At 40.8% G+C, this 21,625-nt stretch overlaps 1 protein-coding gene across 4 annotated transcripts in view; it reads left to right on the top strand.

Moving 5' to 3' along the window:
* The window catches only part of ADAMTS12 (ADAM metallopeptidase with thrombospondin type 1 motif 12), a 390,453-nt gene that overhangs the window by 341,522 nt on the left and 27,306 nt on the right, over positions 1–21,625 (top strand). For 2 of the 4 annotated variants that reach the window (XM_029218869.1, XM_029218871.1), the window contains 3 exons: positions 5,779–5,955; positions 15,197–15,340; positions 15,457–15,459. In XM_029218869.1, coding sequence (XP_029074702.1) covers positions 5,779–5,955; positions 15,197–15,340; positions 15,457–15,459 — 324 coding nt within the window. The remainder of the gene's footprint in view (positions 1–5,778; positions 5,956–15,196; positions 15,341–15,456; positions 15,460–21,625) is intronic. The other 2 variants (XM_029218872.1, XM_029218870.1) reach the window with 1 other exon arrangement.

Here is a 21,625-nt window from a genome sequence, read left to right as displayed (position 1 = left end):
TTTCCGATTTGGATTCCATTTATTTCTTTTTCTTCTCTGATTGCTGTGGCTAAAACTTCCAAAACTATGTTGAATAATAATGGTGAGAGTGGACAACCTTGTCTTGTTCCTGATCTTAGTGGAAATGGTTTCCATTTTTCATCATTGAGAGTGATGTTAGCTGTGGTTTTGTCATATATGGCCTTTATTATGTTGAGGTAAGTTCCCTCTATGCCTACTTTCAGGAGGGTTTTTTTTAATCATAAATGGGTGTTGAATTTTGTCAAAAGCTTTTTCTGCATCTATGACGTGGTCATATGGTTTTTCTCCAATTTGTTAATATGGTTTATCACATTGATTGATTTGCGTATATTGAAGAATCTTTGCATTCCTGGAATAAACCCCACTTGATCATGGTGTATGATCCTTTTAATGTGCTGTTGGATTCTGTTTGCTAGTATTTTGTTGAGGTTTTTTTCATCTATGTTCATCAGTGATATTGGCCTGTAGTTTTTTTTCTTTGTGACATCTTTGTCTGGTTTTGGTATCAGGGTGATGGTGGCCTCGTAGAATGAGTTTGGGAGTGTTCCTCCCTCTGCCATATTTTGGAAGAGTTTGAGAAGGATAGGTGTTATCTCTTCTCTAAATGTTTCATAGAATTCACCTGGCAAGCCATCTGGTCCTGGGCTTTTGTTTGTTGGAAGAATTTTATTCACATTTTCAATTTCAGTGCTTTTGATTGGTCTGTTTATATTTTCTCTTTCTTCCTGGCTCAGTCTTGGAAGGTTGTGCTTTTCTAAGAATTTGTCCATTTCTTCCAGGTTGTCCATTTTATTGGCATATAGTTGCTTGTAGTAATCTCTCATGATCCTTTGTATTTCTGCAGTGTCAGTTGTTACTTCTCCTTTTTCATTTCTAATTCTATTGATTTGAGTCTTCTCCCTCTTTTTCTTGATGAGTCTGGCTAATGGTTTATCAATTTTGTTTATCTTCTCAAAGAACCAGCTTTTAGTTTTGTTGATCTTTGCTATTGTTTCCTTCATTTATTTCTGATCTGATCTTTATGATTTCTTTCCTTTTGCGAACTTTGGGTTTTTTTTGTTCTTTCTCTAATTGCTCTAGGTGTAAGGTTAGGGTGTTTATTTGAGATGTTTCTTGTACCTTGAGGTAGAATTGTATTGCTGTAAACTTCCGTCTTAGAACTGCTTTTGCTGCATCCCATAGGTTTTGGGTCATCGTGTTTTCATTGTCATTTGTTTCTAGGTATTTTTTGATTTCCTCTTTGGTTTCTTCAGTGATCTCTTGGTTATTAAGTTGTATATTGTTTAGCCTCCATGTGTTTGTATTTTTTACAGGTTGTTTCCTGTTATTGATATCTAGTCTCATAGCGTTGTGGTTGGAAAACATACTTGATATGATTTCAATTTTCTTAAATTTTCCAAGGCTTTATTTGTGACCCAAGGTATGATCTATACTGGAGAATGTTCCATGAGCACTTGAGAAGAAAGTGTGTTCTGTTGTTTTGGGATGGAATGTCCTATAAATATCAATTAAGTCCAACTTGTTTAATGTATCATTTAAAGCTTGTGTTTCCTTATTTATTTTCATTTTGGATGATCCGTCAGTTGGTGAAAGTGAGGTGTTAAAGTCTCCTACTATGATTGTGTTACTGTCGATTTCCCCTTTTATGGCTCTTAGCATTTGCGTTATGTATTGAGGTGCTCCTATGTTGGGTACATAAACATTTACAATTATTATATCTTCTTCTTGGATCGATCCCTTGATCATTATGTAGTGTCCTTCTTTGTCTCTTGTAATAGTCTTTATTTTAAAGTCTATTTTGTCTGATATGACAATTGCTACTCCACCTTTCTTTTGATTTCCATTTGCATGGAATATCTTTTTCCATCCCCTCACTTTCAGTCTGTATGTGTCCCTAGGTCTGAAGTGGGTCTCTTGTAAACAGCATATGTATGGGTCTTGTTTCTGTATCCATTCAGCCAATCCATGTCTTTTGGTTGGAGCATTTAATCCATATACATTTAAGGTAATTTTTGATATGTATGTTCCTATTACCATTTTCTTAATTGTTTTGGGTTTGTTATTGTAGTTCTGTTCCTTCTCTTGTGTTTCCTGCCTAGAGAAGTTCTTTTAGCATTTGTTGTAAAGCTCGTTTGGTGGTGCTGAATTCTCTTAACTTTTGCTTGTCTATAAAGGTTTTAATTTCTCCATCGAATCTGAATGAGATCCTTGCTGGGTAGAGTAATCTTGGTTGTAGGTTTTTCCCTTCCATCACTTTCAGTATGTCCTGCCACTCTCTTCTTGCTTGCAGAGTTTCTGCTGAAAGATCAGTTGTTAGCTTATAGGAATTCCCTTGTATGTTGTTTGTTGTTTTTCCCTTGCTGCTTTAAATATTTTTTCTTTGTATTTAATTTTTGATAGTTTGATTAATATGTGAATTGGCGTGTTTCTCCTTGGATTTATCCTGTATGGGACTCTCTGTGCTTGATTGACTATTTCCTTTCCCATATTAGGGAAGTTTTCAACCATAATCGCTTCAGATATTTTCTCAGTCCCTTTCTTTTTCTCTTCGTCTTCTGGGACCCCTATAATTCGAATGTTGGTGCATTTAATGCTGTCCCAGATATCACTGAGATTCTCCTCAATTCTTTTCATTCTTTTTTTCTTTATTCTGCTTTGCAGTAGTTATTTCCACTATTTTATCTTCTAAGTCACTTATCCGTTCTTCTGCCTCAGTTATTCTGCTATTGATCCCTTTTAGAGAATTTTTAATTTCATTTATTGTGTTGTTCATCATTGTTTGTTTGCTCTTTAGTTCTTCTAGGTCCTTGTTAAACATTTCTTGTATTTTCTCCATTCTATTTCCAATTTTAGGATCATCTTTACTCTCCCTATTCTGAATTCTTTTTCAGGTATACTGCCTCTTTCCTCTTCATTTGTTTGGTCTGGTGAGTTTTTACATTGCTCCTTTATCTGCTGTGTGTTTCTCTGTTTTCTCATTTTGCTTAACTTACTGTGTTTGGGGTCTCCTTTTCACATTCTGCAGGTTCGTACTTCCCATTGTTTTTGGTGTCTTACCCCAGTGGTTAAGGTTGGTTCAGTGGGTTGTGTAGGCTTCCTGGTGGAGGGGACTAGTGCCTGTGTTCTGGTGGATGAGTCTGGATCTTGTCTTTCTGTTGGGCTTGTGGTGTGTTTTGGGGTGTCTGTGAACTGAGTATGATTTTAGGCAGCCTCTCTGCTAATGGGTGGGGTTGTGTTCCTTTCTTGCTGGTTGTTTGGCATAGGGTGTCCAGCACTGTAGTTTGCTTGTTGTTGAGTAGAGCTGGGTCTTAGCGTTGAGGTGGAGATCTCTGGGAGAGCTTTCGCCGTTTGATATTACGTGGAGCCGGGAGCTCTGGTGGACCAATGTCCTGAACTCGGCTCTCCCACTTCAGAGGCACAGGCCTGACCCCCAGTCGGAGCACCAAGACCCTGTCATCCACACGGTAGATCCGCAGTTGATCATAAAATGATATAACTCAGGAACAGCCAGATGAAAGGGATGCATAGGGCAAGGCACAGGGAATGGGAGCAGAGTTCCCATGCCTTCTTCAGGCACGCCACTCTCCCAGCACCTCCATGTGTTCACCAACCCAGAAGCTCCTGTTCTGTGACTGATTTTAAATTGGCAGTTACTTTTTTCTCTGTGTACTTACAGCATGGCAGGCAAATGAAATTTTGAATTTTTTGTGGGGGCTGTCTGGCAAGTGTTGCTTATTTCTGAGCAGCTAAACACACTTGATTTATGGAAGCATTAGAGCATCAATCTGCCCCCTTGTCATATGGGCCCACATCTTCTATGTTACAGCCCAAGGTTTGATGTCAGGTGACTTGTGCAATCTGCCTGGTGGCAGAAGGATGGGGATCAGTATTTTGGGATATACCTCTACTGAAAGGTTTTGAGGAATTTCCTTTCACCATCCACAACCTTACAATTATGATTATGCCACCATAACCAGAAAGCATGATATTTTACCATGTAGAGAGAGGGCCAGATGAAAATATACCTTACAGCAATGCGCACACCTTGGTGGTGGTGCATTTTCTCAGCCAAGACTGTAATGAGATCATCAATGGAAGGATTGAGAGAGTGAAGAAGGATGCTCTTTATAGCGACCACAGATCTCTTTAGTCCACTGGGAGCCCCCAGTTGCTTTTTTCTCAGAATTCATATATTCATTCAGCAAGCTGTGGGGAACATCTATGCTGCACCTAGCCCCATGCTAGATGCTCAAGACACAATGGTGACCAGGGCAGATAGGCTTCCAACTTCAGGGCAGTGATAGTTTAATAGAAAGGATGGACAGAATAAATAAAAGTTGTTTCACATTTCAAGTTCTTTTGATGGAAACAAGGAAGGATCTGAGATAAATAACAAGAGGGATAGGTATCCTTTGGAGAAGGTATTCAAGGAAGGCGCAGCAGAGAATGTGACATTTATGCTAAGTTAAAGGAGGGGCAGTAGCAAGTAATGCGAAGGGTGGAGGAAGGAATATTTGGGACACAAGGACCACAGGACATATTGTTAATCCACGGAGAATCTGGGGGAGAGGGGCTGAGGAGCACAGAGATCAGGCTCCATGCCACCTACTTCGGGTCCCCACCTGAGTGTGGGCAGTGACAAGACAGGCCAGGACTGGCCTTGAGAGACTAGGATGCACAGGCAAGACAAGCTGAAGGGAAACTGATGGCACCAGCATTCTACACAGACTGCAGACAGACCAAGTCTTGGAAGCTCAAGTTACAATTAAGTAAAATCTAACTAGGTGGGGGATGGAGAAGCTTCCAGAATCCAAGAGGTCAGAGAGTGAACCAAAGAAGTCCTCCAGAATAGGCCACGTAAACTCTGGTTTTAGGTGACCCAGGCTCAGCCGTGTTTATCATGATCTTAAGGAAATCAGCAGCCTGCGAGTGAACAGTGCCCTTTACTGAGAGCAGGGTGCAGGGGCCGCTGCGCAAGGTACGGGCACAGGGTAGGGGGCGTGAGGGGGGCCTCTGTAAGGGCTTGCTGCAGGCACACGCTGAGAAAACCCTTGGTAATGGAGGCTATAGAAGGAAGGATGGTGGGCGATGGTGCTGTAGGGGGAAACCTGGCAGTAGGGGCAAGGACAGGGTTGGCCCACTCCCTGAATCAAACCACTGAGCAGTTATTCAGTTTATTTTCCTTATAGAGGCCCTTCCCTTGAAACAAGGTAACCCAACCTGCATTCACACTCAGGGAGAAAATGGGTTTTCAGTAGGATTTTGAGGGACAGTTGGCTGTGGCTTTGCAGAGGGCTCCCCCAACAGCGGTTCCGTTTGCCTCAAATGGACACAGGCATCTTAGGGAACATCCACCCACTGAGTGGATGCTGCGCCACCCTCACCCCAAGCCCACCCCTGCGGCTGTAATCTTCACAACAGTCCCATAGGTAACGGTTACTATCCCAGTTTACAGATATGACAGCTGAGGCTCAGAATGTTTCTGCAGCTCGCCCAAGGGCTCACTATGAGTGAGTGACAGAACTGGACTTTTCACCCGGTTTTCACCCTTCCACACCTGCATTTTCTGACATTGGGAGGCCCCTCTTGGGGAGCTGCTCAAGTGACTCCCTTTCTGAGGGAAGACAGTTTACTAACCCCTCTTCGTGACTGGAAGCCTGGAACTTCGTGATGCTTTGTGAAACCCCTGGGAATCCGGGCGTGGACGGTCTGATGCCAAGGACTCAGGTGTCCCCTTTTCTCTCGCTCTCCATACAGTGCTCCAGAAACTGCAGCGGGGGCTTCCAGACCCGGGATATTCAGTGTGTGGACAGCCGGGACCACCGCAGCCTGAGGCCATTTCACTGCCAGTTCCTGGCTGGCCCTCCTCCTCCACTGAGCATGAGCTGTAACCTGGAGCCCTGCGAGGAGTGGCAGGTGGAGCCTTGGAGCCAGGTACGGTGCCTAGTACACCAACCGGACAACCTGGCAACCATGAATCTCTGTGTTACCTTGTGAGTCTAGATGTCGGGGAAGACCACACATGTATCAATCCAGCGCCAGGCCTCCACTCAGCCACCTTCCACTGGGTGTGTTACTGAACCAAACTTGGGTCACTTGTCCATATACAGTAAAGCCAATCTACTGACACCAGGTGGTGGTGAAGGAAAGTGCAGCGTTTATTGCAGGTGCCAAGCAAGGAGTCCAGGGCAGCTAGTGCTCAAAAGGCCTGAACTCCTCGAAGGCTTTCAGGGAAACGTTTTTAAAGACAGGGTGAGGGAGGGGGGTTGTGATCAGCTTGTGGACATTCTTCCGATTGGTTGGTGGTGCGGTAATGGGGAGTCAACAACATCAGCATCACGAACCTTCTGGTTCCAACCTGTCTGAGGTCTACGTGCTTGTGGACGCCATACAGTTAACTTCTTCCACCTGGTGGGTGTTTCAGTCTCTGCAAAACAGCTCAAAAGATGTGGCTCAGAATATTATCTATAGTCCTTGAGGAGGAACTAAAGGTCCTTGACTTTGTTTAATAGCTAAACTATTATTATGTTGTCTTGCTTGACTGTTTTCCTTTCTGAGTTTTCTCACCTCGCTGATTAAATTTACTCTTTGGAGACCGGGGAAGGCCTAGGAGGCTAAAGTGTTTCTATAGACAAGAGGCAGGTGGAGAACATGATGGGGTGAGGGGGCAAGGCTGTTCTGGGAAAGCCCCATAGGGTCCTGCTCGGTGACAGGTGGGGAGGCTGGGCAGGTCCAGCAACTTGAAGGCTATGTTGTGTGCTTTAAACTGTGACTGCTCAATGGTTTATTACAACCTAGTCTCAATGGATATACTGGGGAATTGGGGTCCCTCTGGGGAGATGTACGTGTACCACTGTGGTGAGAGGCATTTAGGACAGAGCATCACATGCCCCTCTTAGGCTTCTGCAGTGGGGCTGAGGGTAATGGTCAGATCCTTTCCACACACAGTATTTAATTTCAGAGTTCCACCTCTCAGTTAAATGCCCAAATCCTCGTTTACACAAATAAAAAGAGGGGTGTGTGTGTGTGTGTCCATCCTGTTTTGTGAGGGCTGAGGCTCTGCTGTGTCTTTGTCCTACTTCAGTACATGAAAACAAATTACTCTTCCTTGGTGAGATATAATGATTTCATTTGCCTATTGGCCTCAGTAGCTTAAAAAAAAAAAAATACTCCCAACTGTACCCATGCATGGTGGAAAGAAGAGGGAAAGAAAGAATGCAGCGTGTTTTGAGTGGGTCCATACACTGGACACTTTACCTACAATACTTGTTTTAATTATGACAACAACCTCGATGGTAGGCCTTATTAATTCCACTTTATAGGTGAATAAATTGAGACTCAGAGGTTAAGAAGCATACATGAGGTCACACAACTAGAAAACAAATGGTGGAGTATTAAATTCAAGTTTAAGGCTGACTCTGATGCCTGTACTCTTTCTACTGTAGAATTTAGTCCAGTGGACATGGAGCAAAGAGCGAACTGAGGAGAAAGAGTGAGTCATAAGTATTTGGGGGAAAACTTACCACATGCCAAGGAAGGGAAGATAAAGAACCACAAGTGTAGGATACAGAATTAGTGTTCAACCCTGGAAGACTGAGCCCCCTCAAGCTTCTTACTGTCTGCTGGGTCAAGCAGTCATGTTGATTCCTGAGGCCCTGGGTCAATACCTGATGTTTTCTGGGGCAAAAACCGCCACTGTCCCCTCTTCTGCTTCCTTCCCTGTCCAGCTCTGGAGGACATAAAGTACCTGCTACTCCCATGCTTTGAACTTAGGCCTCCATGTTTGCTGGGCCTGGTGACAGCTTCCAGAATCCTGGAATTTGCAGAGGCGCTTAGATTGCCTTGTCAGAGAAATTGCATTTGCAAGTTATCCAAGATGAGCAATCATATATGCTCTCTGGTTGTGAAAAAGATGTATTCTATATGCTTCCTCAGTAGCTTCTGGGAGCCCAATCATAAGCCTGTTTCCTGAAGGCCTCCCAACGTCCTCCTTTCTAAATTGCTCTGTTCTGAGCAAACCACAAAGTTGGAAGACTTCCCTCTGAAGGAGCAGTAAAGACAGAAAATGCTGAAGTTGGTTGAACATTTCCCTGGGAATGTTGAGGGACTATTAGGGACTGGACGCCTTTAGGTGCTTTCCCTGAGCCATCATGATGATGCTCTGTACATACTATCTAATGGATGCCTTCGTGGGAATGTTCTGGGGCCTTGAAGTGAATGTCAGCCAGTCCAGACTACTTGCAATGGAACATGCATTTCAACTGTAGAAATGTCTCCACTGGTTCTCAAACTTTGACAAACTTTAGCATGTTTCAGCATCACCTGGAGGGTTTGTCAGCACACAGATGTCTGGACCTCACTCCCACAGTGTCCAGTTCAGAGGTCTGGGGTAGGGCCTGAAGTTTCACATTTCTAACAAGTACCCAGAGATGCTGAAGTTGCTGCTTTGGGGACCACACTTTAAGAACCACTAGTTCATACCTTCTTTATCCCCCCTTTCCTGGAGGTTACTTGGCCAGGTGGCCCTGGATCTATATGCACAAATGTAGGTATGCAACAGGATCCCAAGTGTGGAATTCCTCTCCTTCCCTCCTCATATAGGGTTAAAAACAGTGAATAAGTGGGAAAAGATCCATGTTGGAATACTGTGAAAGCAATAGATTAGTTCTTTTACTGAGCAGAAAATGTTAATTGTATATAATTTCCCTCTTTTCTATGGTTACCATCACACATGCAGTGCCTGTCGTGATGGGCATGATATTGAGAATCATAATTGTTTTGTTGTTACCATGTCATAATTAAGATTTTTCAAAGTACTAAGATCTTTCAAAGTACTTTTCAAGTACTCAAAAGCATTCTTCAAAGATTCTTGGTGAATTATTTACTTTCCTCTTAAAAACCTCAGGAAAATGAGACAATACAACTTAGAAAATTATTCTAGTGAGCAAAAACTTGACATGTTTTAGAATTATATCCCTTCAGGAATCCAACTTGTCATCTCGGACTTATTTTGTGAGCATTACAGCCAGTTCATCAGACCTTTAGAAAACCTACCAACATCACTATTCCAAAGATGGACAAATTTAATTCTAAAGCTTTATGTAGTGGGGAAAGAAGGCTGAATCCTGTTTTAATAGATGAACAAAATTGCATTGTAGAAGTATGCTCTCCATTAGGGCTGTCAGAACTAATCAGAATAAAAACATCTACATTTTACATTTTGGTTTCTAGACCAGAATTCCTTCCATTTGACATATTGAACTATTTAGCATCTTCTGATTTTTTTCCCCTCCTCTTATCCCCAGAATTTCCTTTATCAGTCTCCTTTCTTTAAGTCTTGTTTCACCACTGTTTTTGTTTCTGTTATTGCTTTTTGGCTTCAACAACAAAAATATTTCTTTCTCACAGTTCTAGAGGCTAAAAGTCTGAGATCAAGGTGTTGGCAGGATTGGTTTCTTCAGAGGCCTGTCTCCTTGGTTTGTAGATGGCTGTCTTCTCCTTTGTCTTCTGTCGTTTTCCCTCCATGTGTGTCTGTGTCCTAATCTCCTCTTCCTATAAGTACACCAGTCATAATGGGTTAGGGCCCTCCCTAATGACATCATTTTACTTTCATTACCTGTTTAAAGACTCTTCCTCCAAATACATCACATTCTGAGGTACTGGGGAGATAGGACTTCAAAATACAAATTTGGGGGGAAGACAATTTAGCCCATAACAAGCATAGCAAAGATACTAGCAGGGTATGTATCTTGGCAGTGTGAAAGGTTGAATTTTGTTGTTGTTGTAGTGGCGGTTGTTTAGTTAATGTGTTCCTAATAATCCACCCTAAATTCAGGTCTTGATGACTCTTTTTTAACTTAAATTTAGTTGACATACAACAATACGTAAATCTCAGGTGTACTATATGATGCTTTGACATTTGCATACATTATGAAACGATCATCACACTCTAGTAACCATCTGTCCCCATAATAAGTTATTTCAATATTATTGATTATATTCCTTATGTTGTATATTACATCCCCATAACGTATTTATTATACATCAGGAGGTTTGTACCTCTTAATCCCCTTCACCTATTTTCCCCCCTACCCCACACCTCTACCTTCTGTCAAACACCAGAATTTGTTCTCTGTATCTATGTGTCTCTTTTCATTTTGTTTTGTCTGTTTGTTTTGTTTTTACATTCCACATGTAAGTGAGATCATGCGGTATTTGTCTTTCTTTGTCTGACTTATTTCACTTCTAGATCCATCCATGTTGTCCTAGGTGGCAAGATTTTATTTTTTATGGCTGAGTAGTATTCCATTTTGTGTGTGTGTGTACATGTACACACCACGTCTTCTTTATCCATTCATCAATGGACACTTACATTGCTTCCATACCTTCTGTTATAAATAATGTTGCAGTGAACATTGAGGTGCATATATCTCTTTGAATTGGTGTTTGTTTTCTTCAGGAAGTACCCAAGAGTGAAATTGCTGGATCATATGGCAGTTCTATTTTTAATTCTTGGAGGAACCTCCATACAGTTTTCCATAATGACTACCCCAATTTAAATTCCCACCAACAAGGCACAGGGGTTCCCTTTTCTCCACATCCTGGCCAAGATTTGTTATTTGTTGTCTTTTTTGATGCTAGCCATTCTGCCAGCTGTGAGGTGATAACTCATTGTGGTTTTGATTTGCATTTCCCTGATGATTATTGATGCTGAGCATCTTTTCACATTGCTGTTTGCCATCTGTCTGTCTTCTTTGGAAAAATTTCTATTTGGATCCTCTGCCCATTTTTTAATCAGGCTGTATGTTTTTTGATGTTGACTTGTATGAGTTCTTTGTATATTTTGTATATTAGCCCCTTATCAAATATATTGTTTGCAAATAGCTTCTCCCATTCAGTAGGCAGCCTTTTCATTTTGTTGATATTTTACTTCACTGTGCAAAAGCTTTTTAGTTTGATGTAGTCTCATTTGTTTATTTTTGCTTTTCTTTCTGTTGCCTGAAGAGACAGATCAAAAAAAAAAATATATATATATATAACTAAAACCAATGTCAAAGAGTGTATCTACAGCCTATGTTTTCTTCAAGAAGTTTTATAGTTTCAGGTCTTACATTTAAATTTTAAATCCATTTTGAGTTTATTTTTGTATATGGTGTGAAAAAGTAGTCCAGTTTTTCCAACCCCTTTTATTGAAGAGGCTGTCTAGTCCCCATTGTATATTCTTGCCACCTTTGTCATAGATTAGTTGACCATATAAGTATGGGTTTACTTCTGGACTCTCTATCCTGTTACATAGAACTATGTGTCTGTTTTTGTGCCAGTACCATACTGTTTTGATTACCATAGCCTTGCAGTATAGTTGGAAATCAGGGCATGTGACACCTCCACCTTTCTTCTTTCTCAGGATTGTTTTGCCTATTCGAGGTCTTTTGTGTTTCCATACAAATTTAAGAATTATTTGTTCTAGTTCTGCGAAAAACGTCATTGGTATTTTGATAGGGATTGCACTGAATCTGTAGATTTCCTTGGGTAGTATAGTCATTTTAACTATATTAATTCTTCCAACCCATGAGCACGGTGTATCTTTCCAGTTGTTTGTGTCATCTTCAGTTGCTTTCATCAGTGTCTTATAGTTTTCCAAGTACAAGTCTTTTACCTCCTTGGTTAGACTTATTCCTTGGTATTTTATTCTTTTTGATATAGTTGTAAATTGGATTGTTCCTTAATTTCTTTTCCTGCTAGTTCATTTTTAGTTACAGAAATGCAACAGATTTCTGTATATTTATTTTATATCCTGCAACTTTATCAAATTCATTGATGAGCTCTAGTAGTTTTTTGGTGGCATCTTTAGGATTTTCTGTGTATAGTATCATGTCATCTGCAAACAGTGACAGTTTTACTTCTTCCTTTCCCATATGGATTCCTCTTATTTTCTTGTCTGATTGTTGTGGCTAGGACTTCCAATACTATGTTGAATAAAAGTGACAAGAGTGGGCATCCTTGTCTTATTCCTGATCTTAGGGGAAATGGTTACAGCTTTTTACTGTTGAGTATGATGTTCGCTATAGGTTTGTCATATACGGCCTTTATTATGTTGAGGTATGTTCCCTGTACCCACTTTGTTGACAGTTTTTATTATAAATGGACGTTGAATTTTGTGAAAAGCCTTTTCTGCATCTATTGTTGTGATCATGATTATTTTTATTCAGTTTGTTAATGTGGTATATCACATTGATTTTGAATCAAAAACAATCCTTTTATCCCTGGGTTAAATCCCACTTGATCATGGTGTATGATCCTTTTAATGTATCGTTAGATATTTTTTTCTAATATTTTTTGGGGAATTTTTGCATCTATGTTGATCAGTGATATTGGTCGGTAATTTTCTTTTTTTTTTTTTTTTTTTTTTTTTGTGGTACGTGGTCTTCTCACTGCTGTGGCCCCTCCCACTGCGGAGCACAGGCTCCAGACGCGCAGGCCCAGCGGCCATGGCTCACGGGCCCAGCCGCTCCGCAGCATGTGAGATCCTCCTGGACTGGGGCACGAACCCACGTCCCCTGCATCGGCAGGCGGACTCTCAACCACCGCGCCACCAGGGAAGCCCTGTAATTTTCTTTTTTTATTTAACTTCTTTATTGGAGTATAATTGCTTTACAATGGTGTGTTAGTTTCTGCTGTATAACAAAGTGAATCAACTATACATATACATATATCCCCATATCTCCTCCCTCTTGCATCTCCCTCCCACCCCTCTTGGTGGTCACAAAGCACCAAGCTGATCTCCCTGTGCTATGCAGCTGCTTCCTACTAGTTATCTATTTTACATTTGGTAGTGTATATATGTCCATGCCACTCTCTCACATCATCCCAACTTACCCTTCTCCCTCCACATGTCCTCAAGTCCATTCTCTATGTCTGCATCTTTATTCCTGTCCTGCCCCTAGGTTCTTTAGAACCTTTTTTTTAAAATTTAGATTCCATATATATGTGTTAGCATATGGTATTTGTTTTTCTCTTTCTGACTTACTTCACTCTGTATGACAGACTCTAGGTCCATCCACCTCACTACAAATAACTCAATTTCGTTTCTTTTTATGGCTGAGTAATATTCCATTGTGTATATGTGCCACATCTTCTTTATCCATTCATCTGTCGATGGACACTTAGGTTGCTTCCATATCTTGGCTATTGTAAAGAGAGCTGCAAGGAACATTGTGGTACATGACTCTTTGAATTATGGTTTTCTCAGGGTATATGCCCAGTAGTGGGATTGCTGGGTCGTATGATAGTTCGATTTTTAGTTTTTTAAAGAACCTCCATACTGTTCTCCATAGTGCTTGTATCAATTTACATTCCCACCAACAGTGCAAGAGGGTTCCCTTTTCTCCACATCCTCTCAAGCCTTTACTGTTTGTAGATTTTTTGATGATGGTCATTCTGACTAGTGTGAGGTGATACCTCATTGTAGTTTTGATTTGCATTTCTCAGAGGTCTCTTAAACTATCCTCATATTTAAAAATTCTTTCCTTTTTCTGTTCAGCTTGGGTGATTTCCACTCCTCTTCCAGTTCGCTGCTATGTTCCTCTGTATCATCTAATCTACTGTTGATCCTTTCTAATGTACTTTATATCTCAGTTATTGTATTCTTTACCTCTGTCTTGTCCTTCTTTATATTTTCTAACTCTTTGTTGAAATTCTCACCTTATTCATTAATTCTTCTCCTGAGTTTGTTGAGCATTTTTATGATCTTTACTCTTGAACTCTTTATGAGGTAGATTTGCTTACCTTCACTTCATTTAGTTCTTTTTCTGAGATTTTGTTTTGTTCCTTAATTTGGAACATATTCCTCTGACTCCTCATTTTGCCTAATTCTCTGTGTTTATTTCTATGTATTAGGTAGGTTGGTTACATTTCCCAATCTTACAGAAGTGGCCTTATGTACGATATGTCCAGTGGGGCAACAGCACACTCACCTCTGGTCACTAGAGCTGTGTGCTCTAGGGGTGCCCCCTATGTGGGCTGCATGGGCCCTTCTATTGTGGTGGGACCAACTACTGTAGGAGCTCTGGTAGGTGGGCTTTTTCCTGATCTGGTTGATTCCTAGGCCCTGCCTCATCTGGTGGCTGCTGGCATGCTGATGGGAAGGGCCAGCTCATAACATGGCTAGCTGCATGGCCTGGTGATCTTGGAGCTACTTTTGGCCCACTGGTGGTTGGGGCAAGGTTCCAGTGCAGGTGGCAGTGGGCCCTGTGGGGTCCGGGTCTGGAGCTTACCTGCTGGTGGAAGGGCTGAGTCCTGGGGCTTGTTTCACCTTTGTCATTTGAAATGACAGAGTGGTCACTGTAAGGAACCTGGCACAAATGTTCCAGATTCCAATAGAGATACTCATATTCTTAATAACAGTGTGCACAGCAAAAATAATAGTAAAAGCATTTAAAGAAAACATAATTCTATTGAGTTTTTCTGTCTTGAGTTCTTTATTTAAAAATTAATAATAGCTGTTTTGGCAATCTAAATTCTTTATTCTAGCATACTTTGATGAAAAACATCTAAATACACATGATTGTGAATTCAGACAGACACTAGGAACATGTTTTGGTGATTAGACGAAGCTACCTAGATTTGGAGTTAATATAGCTGGGCCTAACTGTTGCTACCAACTTTGTGATGTACTGCAATAAGCTAGGCCTTATCTCAAGTAATGCTGAACCAGTGATTACCAAACTGATTTTTTAATCCCCACCTGAAATATTCAGTAATCATGAATATTTGTTCAGTAATCATGGGAATTTCTGCTCTAAAGATAGGTTATATTTTATACTATATACATGTATATCTTTGTAACTTAATAATATGTCATAGAAAAAAAATTCTTGTTCCAGACTTACCTGAAACATTCATTTTTTTATTTCCAAACTGAAAAAGGAAAAAAGAACCCTCTTACTAAATAATTAGGGGGGAATGGGTTGACATACAGGGTGTGGAACTAGAGATGAACTGTCAAGTATTTTTTCTAAATAAAGTAAACATTTATTCAGCATCTACTGAATATTCACATCTGCCAGGTGCAGTGTCAGGCACTGAAGATACAGTGAAAAAAGACACGTCCCTACCCTTTATCTCTGAAAATGACACCATGTGATTTTTACCTGACTTTGTCCCTGTTGTGGACCAGTGTTCCAGGTCATGTGGAGGTGGAATTCAGAAGAGAGGAGTGACTTGTCCAGGAGGCCTGTGTGACTGGACGAAAAGGCCCACATCCATTGCACCCTGCAATGGGCACCCTTGCTGTCACTGGGCCACTGGGAACTGGGACCTGGTAAGAGTCAGTTATAATCTCTTTCGTTTATTTTTTTAAAATAGCATTTGTTTCCTTTTGATTTTAAAAGTCATATATAATCCCTGTAAATGTTCAATGTATACATTGATTTAAAGTGTGTTTCTCTATATTTCAGTTCTGTATTTTACTTTTCTGCTCTCTAATACGTCTAAGTCTGCTAAAACTTGACCCATGGCTGACATGGTGGTCAGTGTTAACTATCCTGAGTTCAGAAGAGAAAGAGAAAAGATCAAATACCGAAAACTAGCCCAAAGGCACAAAGCCTAAGGAGAAGTGATTTGGGGTCCTAACATCTTGGATCCTCTGGCTTTTTGCAGAGCAAATAGGAGTTGCATGTGCCCTGAAGCTTGAGGCTTAGCATGATTTAGTGAATTTCAGGTCTCTTGTCAACCTGCAGATTATCAGTTTGCTAGATGGCCAGCATGTTTGATGGAAGGACAAATGAAATAGTTAAATTGTAAATGAGAGAAAGATTTATGATTCTTACAAAGTTTATTGTAGAAATAAGACTATCAGTGACACTGAAAATAAAAAAATTCTTCCACAGACAGATTCTTCCATCATTCTGACTTATTGTATCCTAGGTTCTCTAGAAAATAAAGCTGAGGCAAAATCTAATACTTCATAAGGAAATACAATGTCAGGGAATCAGGAGTGATAGAAAAGAGGAAGGAGGTAGGGAAGGAGGAGAATCAAGTATGAGATGGGGCATTACCAGGCTGACCATTTTTCCTAACTGACCACCGCTTGGTGTCAAGAGCAACTGATTGCCTGCTCTCGAAAGAAGGTCTTTTAAAAGCTGTTTGAACTACCGTCTCTTGGAGCAGTTTGTCCAGAGGCAGGAAGAGAGGAGATTATCTACCGGCTCCTATCTCCCAGGATTGTGTAAAAAGTCTCCCCTTAGATGGGTAGCACCCCCCATTGTCCTGGGTTATTTATGTGTGGGCAGGTCCCACTGTGTCTCACATCTCATTGGCAACAAGAAAATCCATTGTCAGGGTAAGAGGCACACAGCAAGGGCATGCATGAAGTGCAGGCCAATGAGTTGTGCTTCCATGAAGCTGGTTGCCACCTCAGCTGGGGCCCATCAAAGGCCAACATCTGGGAGACAGGTGAGCCAAGAGGATCTGATATACTAACCCCTCAACTATTAATATTTTTTTAAGTAACTTGTTCTTGTGTAAGTATATTTTAATGGTTATAACAGAGGCTAATGCAGTATTTTACCAAACATAATCCCAAGATATTTTTAGGTTGCTATGTTCTTAGCAGTTGTCATTGTTATAGTTGTGTAGTTATACCTGCATAGCCATGATCAATTTGAATGCTGGCAGGTACTTTTTTTTTTTTTTTTGATTTACTTTTGGCTGCGTTGGGTCTTTGTTGCTGCGTGCGGGCTTTCTCTAGTTGCGGCTAGAGGGGGCTACCCTTCATTGTGGTGCGTGGGCTTCTCATTGTGGTGGCTTCTCTTGTGGAGCACAGGCTCTAGGTGCGCAGGCTTCAGTAGCTGTGGCACGCGGGCTCAGTAGTTGTGGCTCATGGGCTCTAGAGCGCAGACTCAATAGTTGTGGCGCACGGGCTTAGTTGCTCTGCAGCATGTGAGATCTTCCCGGACCAGGGATCGAACCCCTGTCCCCTGCATTAGCAGATGGATTCTTAACCACTGCACCACCAGGAAAGTCCTGTGGCATGTACTCTTAAAAAAGGCTCCTGCTGGTGCATCCAACTCAAGGTTGTATTGGTCTCTTCCCACTCAAATCCAGGAAGAACAAGATGACTTGTTATTGCTAAAGGAACATTGTACGTTAATCAGTTAGCCTGCAACAAATAAAAATACATATTTTACTATTTTTATAGCTTAAAAAATGCCTAGTAGACAATGAAGAATGACATCAACCATTCCCTTAGACAGAACCCATAGTATTTTCTATGAATGCCCTATATTAATTGGCATCTAATGCTGATTCACGATGAATTGGCAAAGGAGATTCTGGTGTCTGGGCAAGCTTCTGGTTATACATTCTACTAAGCTGTCTGCCAGGTCCAGGACCAGTTTTCACCCTACCCTCATGGGTCATGTGAACAACAGAAAACAATGTCATACAGTTGTATTATTTTTCATATGAAGAAAATTTAATTTATATTTAGGTATCTTAAAATATCTCCCTTGGAAATATACTTTATTTCCTATTTATTGGAGGTTCAGTTATTTCTAAAACCAATTTTCCTCATCCATCTTTGATTTCACAACCTGAAAAGACTGTCCTCAACAGATAAAGATGTGTTTCAGGATTAGGCTTTTCATAAATACCCTGGAGCCCTGTGTAACAATTATAAGCATCACTAATCAAATCAAATGTGACCATCAGAAAAGAAAATTTGATATACTTTGAACCGTCATGAGAATGCTATAAATTTGGGCCCATTCAGGGGAACAAAATCCTATAGATTAAAAACTACAGATAAACATTTTTAAGTGTGACTGTCAACTCCCCAAGGCTCTAGTACCTTCTCATTCATTGTAAAGGAAATTTGGATAATGCAGTTTTCCTTCTGGCAAGAATGATGATGATATCCCAGTAAATATGATAGTAGTAATGATGTGTGAAACATAAGCTCTTAGGGTACACATTGAGAAGAGGAAATTGTCAAAAACATTCCCATTTTCCTGTAAGAATGCAGGCTGCTCCTCATTTTGACATTTAGGTAATGTCAGTGTTAGGTAATACTGAGGTTGTGAATTGTGAAGTTTTGTGTGGTTGTTCTTTAGCCAGATTCCAGTGCATTTCTTTGGTTATAATCACCTGTATAAAGTTAGAATAGAAAGCATTAAAATCAGTGAGAAACTTAAAATCCATAAAGTATCTGACCCAGTAATTCTACCTTTAATAATTTAACCCACAGATGTACCACCAGATGTAATCCTAGATGACTATAAAGAATGTTCATTGCCACCTTGTTATAATAGCAATTCCTGAAAATAATCTAAATGTCCACTGATGGAGGAACTGGTTAATTTATTAATTTCTTATAGTACTGCCCTTTTAAGAATGAGGTAGACCTGTATTTCTGAGATGTAAAAATTTCCAACAGCAGAAGTACAGAATTTCCTTAGAGGGAGGTAGAAGTAGCAGTCTCTTGGAGGTGGAGATGAGTTAAAGTTCCCTTGGAAGAGCCATGTACTACTAATTCATCAGGTGTGCATATCAAAGAATAGGGGGCAATGGAGGTGGCTCCACCTACCAAGCCAGCCTTTAGAACTGTCCTTGACCTCATTACCTATTATTAAGAGAAAAGGAGAAGTTACCAGAGTTCAAGTAAGACATATGGATGGATCGAATATATACATTTGCCTCTGTTCCCCAAACTCCATTAAACAGCCAGAAGAAGAAGAAAAAAAAACAGCTAAAAGTGGCACAAACCCACAAAGAAAGGGAAGAGGACAGGAGACAACAGCAAAGTGATGGGGTCAGTACACTTTTGGAAGATAGAAGTAGGTAGCCAGCTGTGTCCTGGGTTTAAGAGGTGGCTTTACTTTCTAATGTAAAACTGACCGTGCCGTAGCATCACCCTGGGGCAGCTGGTGGTGTCCAGGAGAATGAATGTCTGCTCCAGATTTAGATGCCTATTTGGGCTTTTATTTGGTTTGGGGTATTCCTGTCTTCTGCTCTGCAGGTTGGGGGAACAAAGCTAGTGTCCCAGGAGACTTGTGCCACGGCTTGTTTGCTGTTTACACAAACTTGTTCACATAAAAGCTCCAAGCAGAATCTGATTGGCAAACTCCAGCTGCAGCATATGGAACTTCTAGATGTTCACTACTTTGAATGGGTGTCAGTGCCACTGAACCATGGGAGAGAGGAGTCGAGGCGCGGAGCCACTCTCTCCCTCTTCCTGGGAGAGCGATGGTCTAAGCCAAGGGCCGGTGAGCTTGGGGCCTTCCTCTCCTCACTCCTGCAGGAAGGGGGCAGTTAGGACCCCTCTTAAGTGGTCTTCTATTTCTTACCACTACATTGGTTTCCTTTTTCATCCAAAAGTTGGAACTCCCCCAAATATGCTGTAGAAGCCAAATCTGAATTCTGAGATTTTGAAATATCTTAAACCACGAGAGAAGGTCTAGTTCTGTCCCATCTCTGATCAGCAGGCCATCTGTCCGTTCCTGTCCTCTGAGTCAGACAGCTCGAGCAAACAAGGTTACTCGGCTAGTTCCTAATGCACTGATGGGAGCCATCCCATTAAGGACTACTTCTACTCGAAACATGACCCTCTGGACATCAGATGCCTCATTTAGCAGGAAAAGGCATTGATTGGATATATTTATGTGACTGCGGGCATTTGTGGCTGTAGAGTCCTTGACCATAATGTTATATGTAATGGAAACTTCTTATAAACCTGAAAAAATAAAGTTTTTATTTTCTAAAAAAAAAGTAGATACCCAAACTTACAATTGACTTAGTAGCATGTCAGAGAAAGCTAAAAACTGTCTATAGCAGAGATTTCCAGGTACATCTGAAGGCAGAGGTGAGGGTAAAGGAAAATGGGAGTTGGTTGAAAGTTTGTAAGAGAAGCAGTTGGATCTTTAGAAATTTTCCTACATCCCAACCATAGCCTGGAGGTCTTCTCTCTGATACCTTGGAATCAGGCATAGTTGATCAGGGCAAAAGGATTAATTGTCTCACCAGTGATTAAGTGATGAAAATACAGTAAATAGTGTGATATCCCCCTCCCCTACTGAGCTCCACAACGGCAGGGGACCAGCTTAGCCTCAAGAGGAAAAAACTACATAAGAGACCTCTTCCTGCTCACCTCATATAAAGCCATGTCTCAACAACTGCCACCCATGGAACATCCAGTCAGCTCATTGGTGCCTCATCTTAAATATACATAGATAGCGTAGGATTTCTGGACATTTGAGAAAACCTATCACACCAAGAACAAAATAACAGAATGAACAGAACAAAAGGAACTCCAAGGAATAGAGACCATGAAAGAAATGAAAGAACTCCTCATAAAATATATATAATTAGTCTCTTTAGGGAAATAAGAGACTATATCCATGAGCTAGCTTCTTATTAAAGGTATATAAAAAGCATATAAGGAGAATATAAGGAGAATTTAGAAATTTTTAGAATAGCAAAAGTGAAAATTCAAACATGAGACTGTGAAAATAATGTGAAGAAATCTCTCAAGAAAATGAGGACAAAGACAAAATGAGATAAAAGATAAGGAAATTAGAGGATCAGGCCAGCAGGCACAACATCAAAATAATAAGATTTCAGAAAGGGAGGATGGATGGGATTGACATGTATACACGGATGTGTATAAAGTTGATGACTAATAAGAACCTGCTGTATAAAAAAATAAACTAAAATTTTAAAAAAACTAATTAAAAAAAGGGAGGATGGAGAGGGAATAGAAGTGAGGAAATTATCAAAGAATTAATACAAGAAAAATTTTCCAAAACTGAAGGACATGTGTCTCCATGACCTTCATTAAATGCTATGAAAAAAGGAAAAAAGTCAGAGGAGAGGAATATCTGATTCTACAACACCCGAAAACAAATTTTATTTTACATGGTTGTTCCAAGAATTGAACTCAAGGATATTGCCTATGTACTTACAGTGCCTGACATATGTTAATAGTAAGTGCAAGAAAATTATTAAAGGGCTTCCCTGGTGGCACAGTGGTTAAGAATCTGCCTGCCAATGTAAGGACACGGGTTCGAGCCCTGGTCCGGGAAGAACCCACATGCCACGGAGCCACTAAGCCTGTGCAACACAACTACTGAGCCTGCACTCTACAGCCCACGAGCCACAACTACTGGGCCCGTGCGCCACAACTACTGAAGCCTGCATGCCTAGAGCATGCCTAGAGCCCATGCTCCACAACAAGAGAAGCCACCGCAATGAGAACCACGCGCACTGCAGCAAAGAGTAGCCCATGCTCACCGCAACTAGAGAAAGCCCGCGCGCAGCAAAGACCCAATGCAGCCAAAACTAAATAAATAAATTTATTTTTTAAAAAAAAGAAAATTATTCAATTGAGATGCTTGCATTAGTTTGTACCAGTTTTAAATCATCAAATGGTTTCTTCGTTTGATCTATGTTGGTTGAGTGATAGCACTAACAGAGTCCAGTCTTCATGTTTCTATTTTATAGCTTCTCACAGAGAGTCTTTGCTGATCATCTGCTGAGCCCTGGGAATCAACTTTTCCAAACAGGCCAGTTTAAGCTGAAGAGAAGCATCCAGGACTGAAAGAGCACAGTG

This window comes from Monodon monoceros, unplaced genomic scaffold, assembly GCF_005190385.1.
Source record: "Monodon monoceros isolate NGI ecotype Baffin Bay Population unplaced genomic scaffold, NGI_Narwhal_1 Super_Scaffold_12, whole genome shotgun sequence".
Taxonomy (NCBI): domain Eukaryota; kingdom Metazoa; phylum Chordata; class Mammalia; order Artiodactyla; family Monodontidae; genus Monodon; species Monodon monoceros.
The sequence above is the reverse complement of the archived record's forward strand: the minus strand, read 5'-3'. Positions and strand labels throughout refer to the sequence as shown.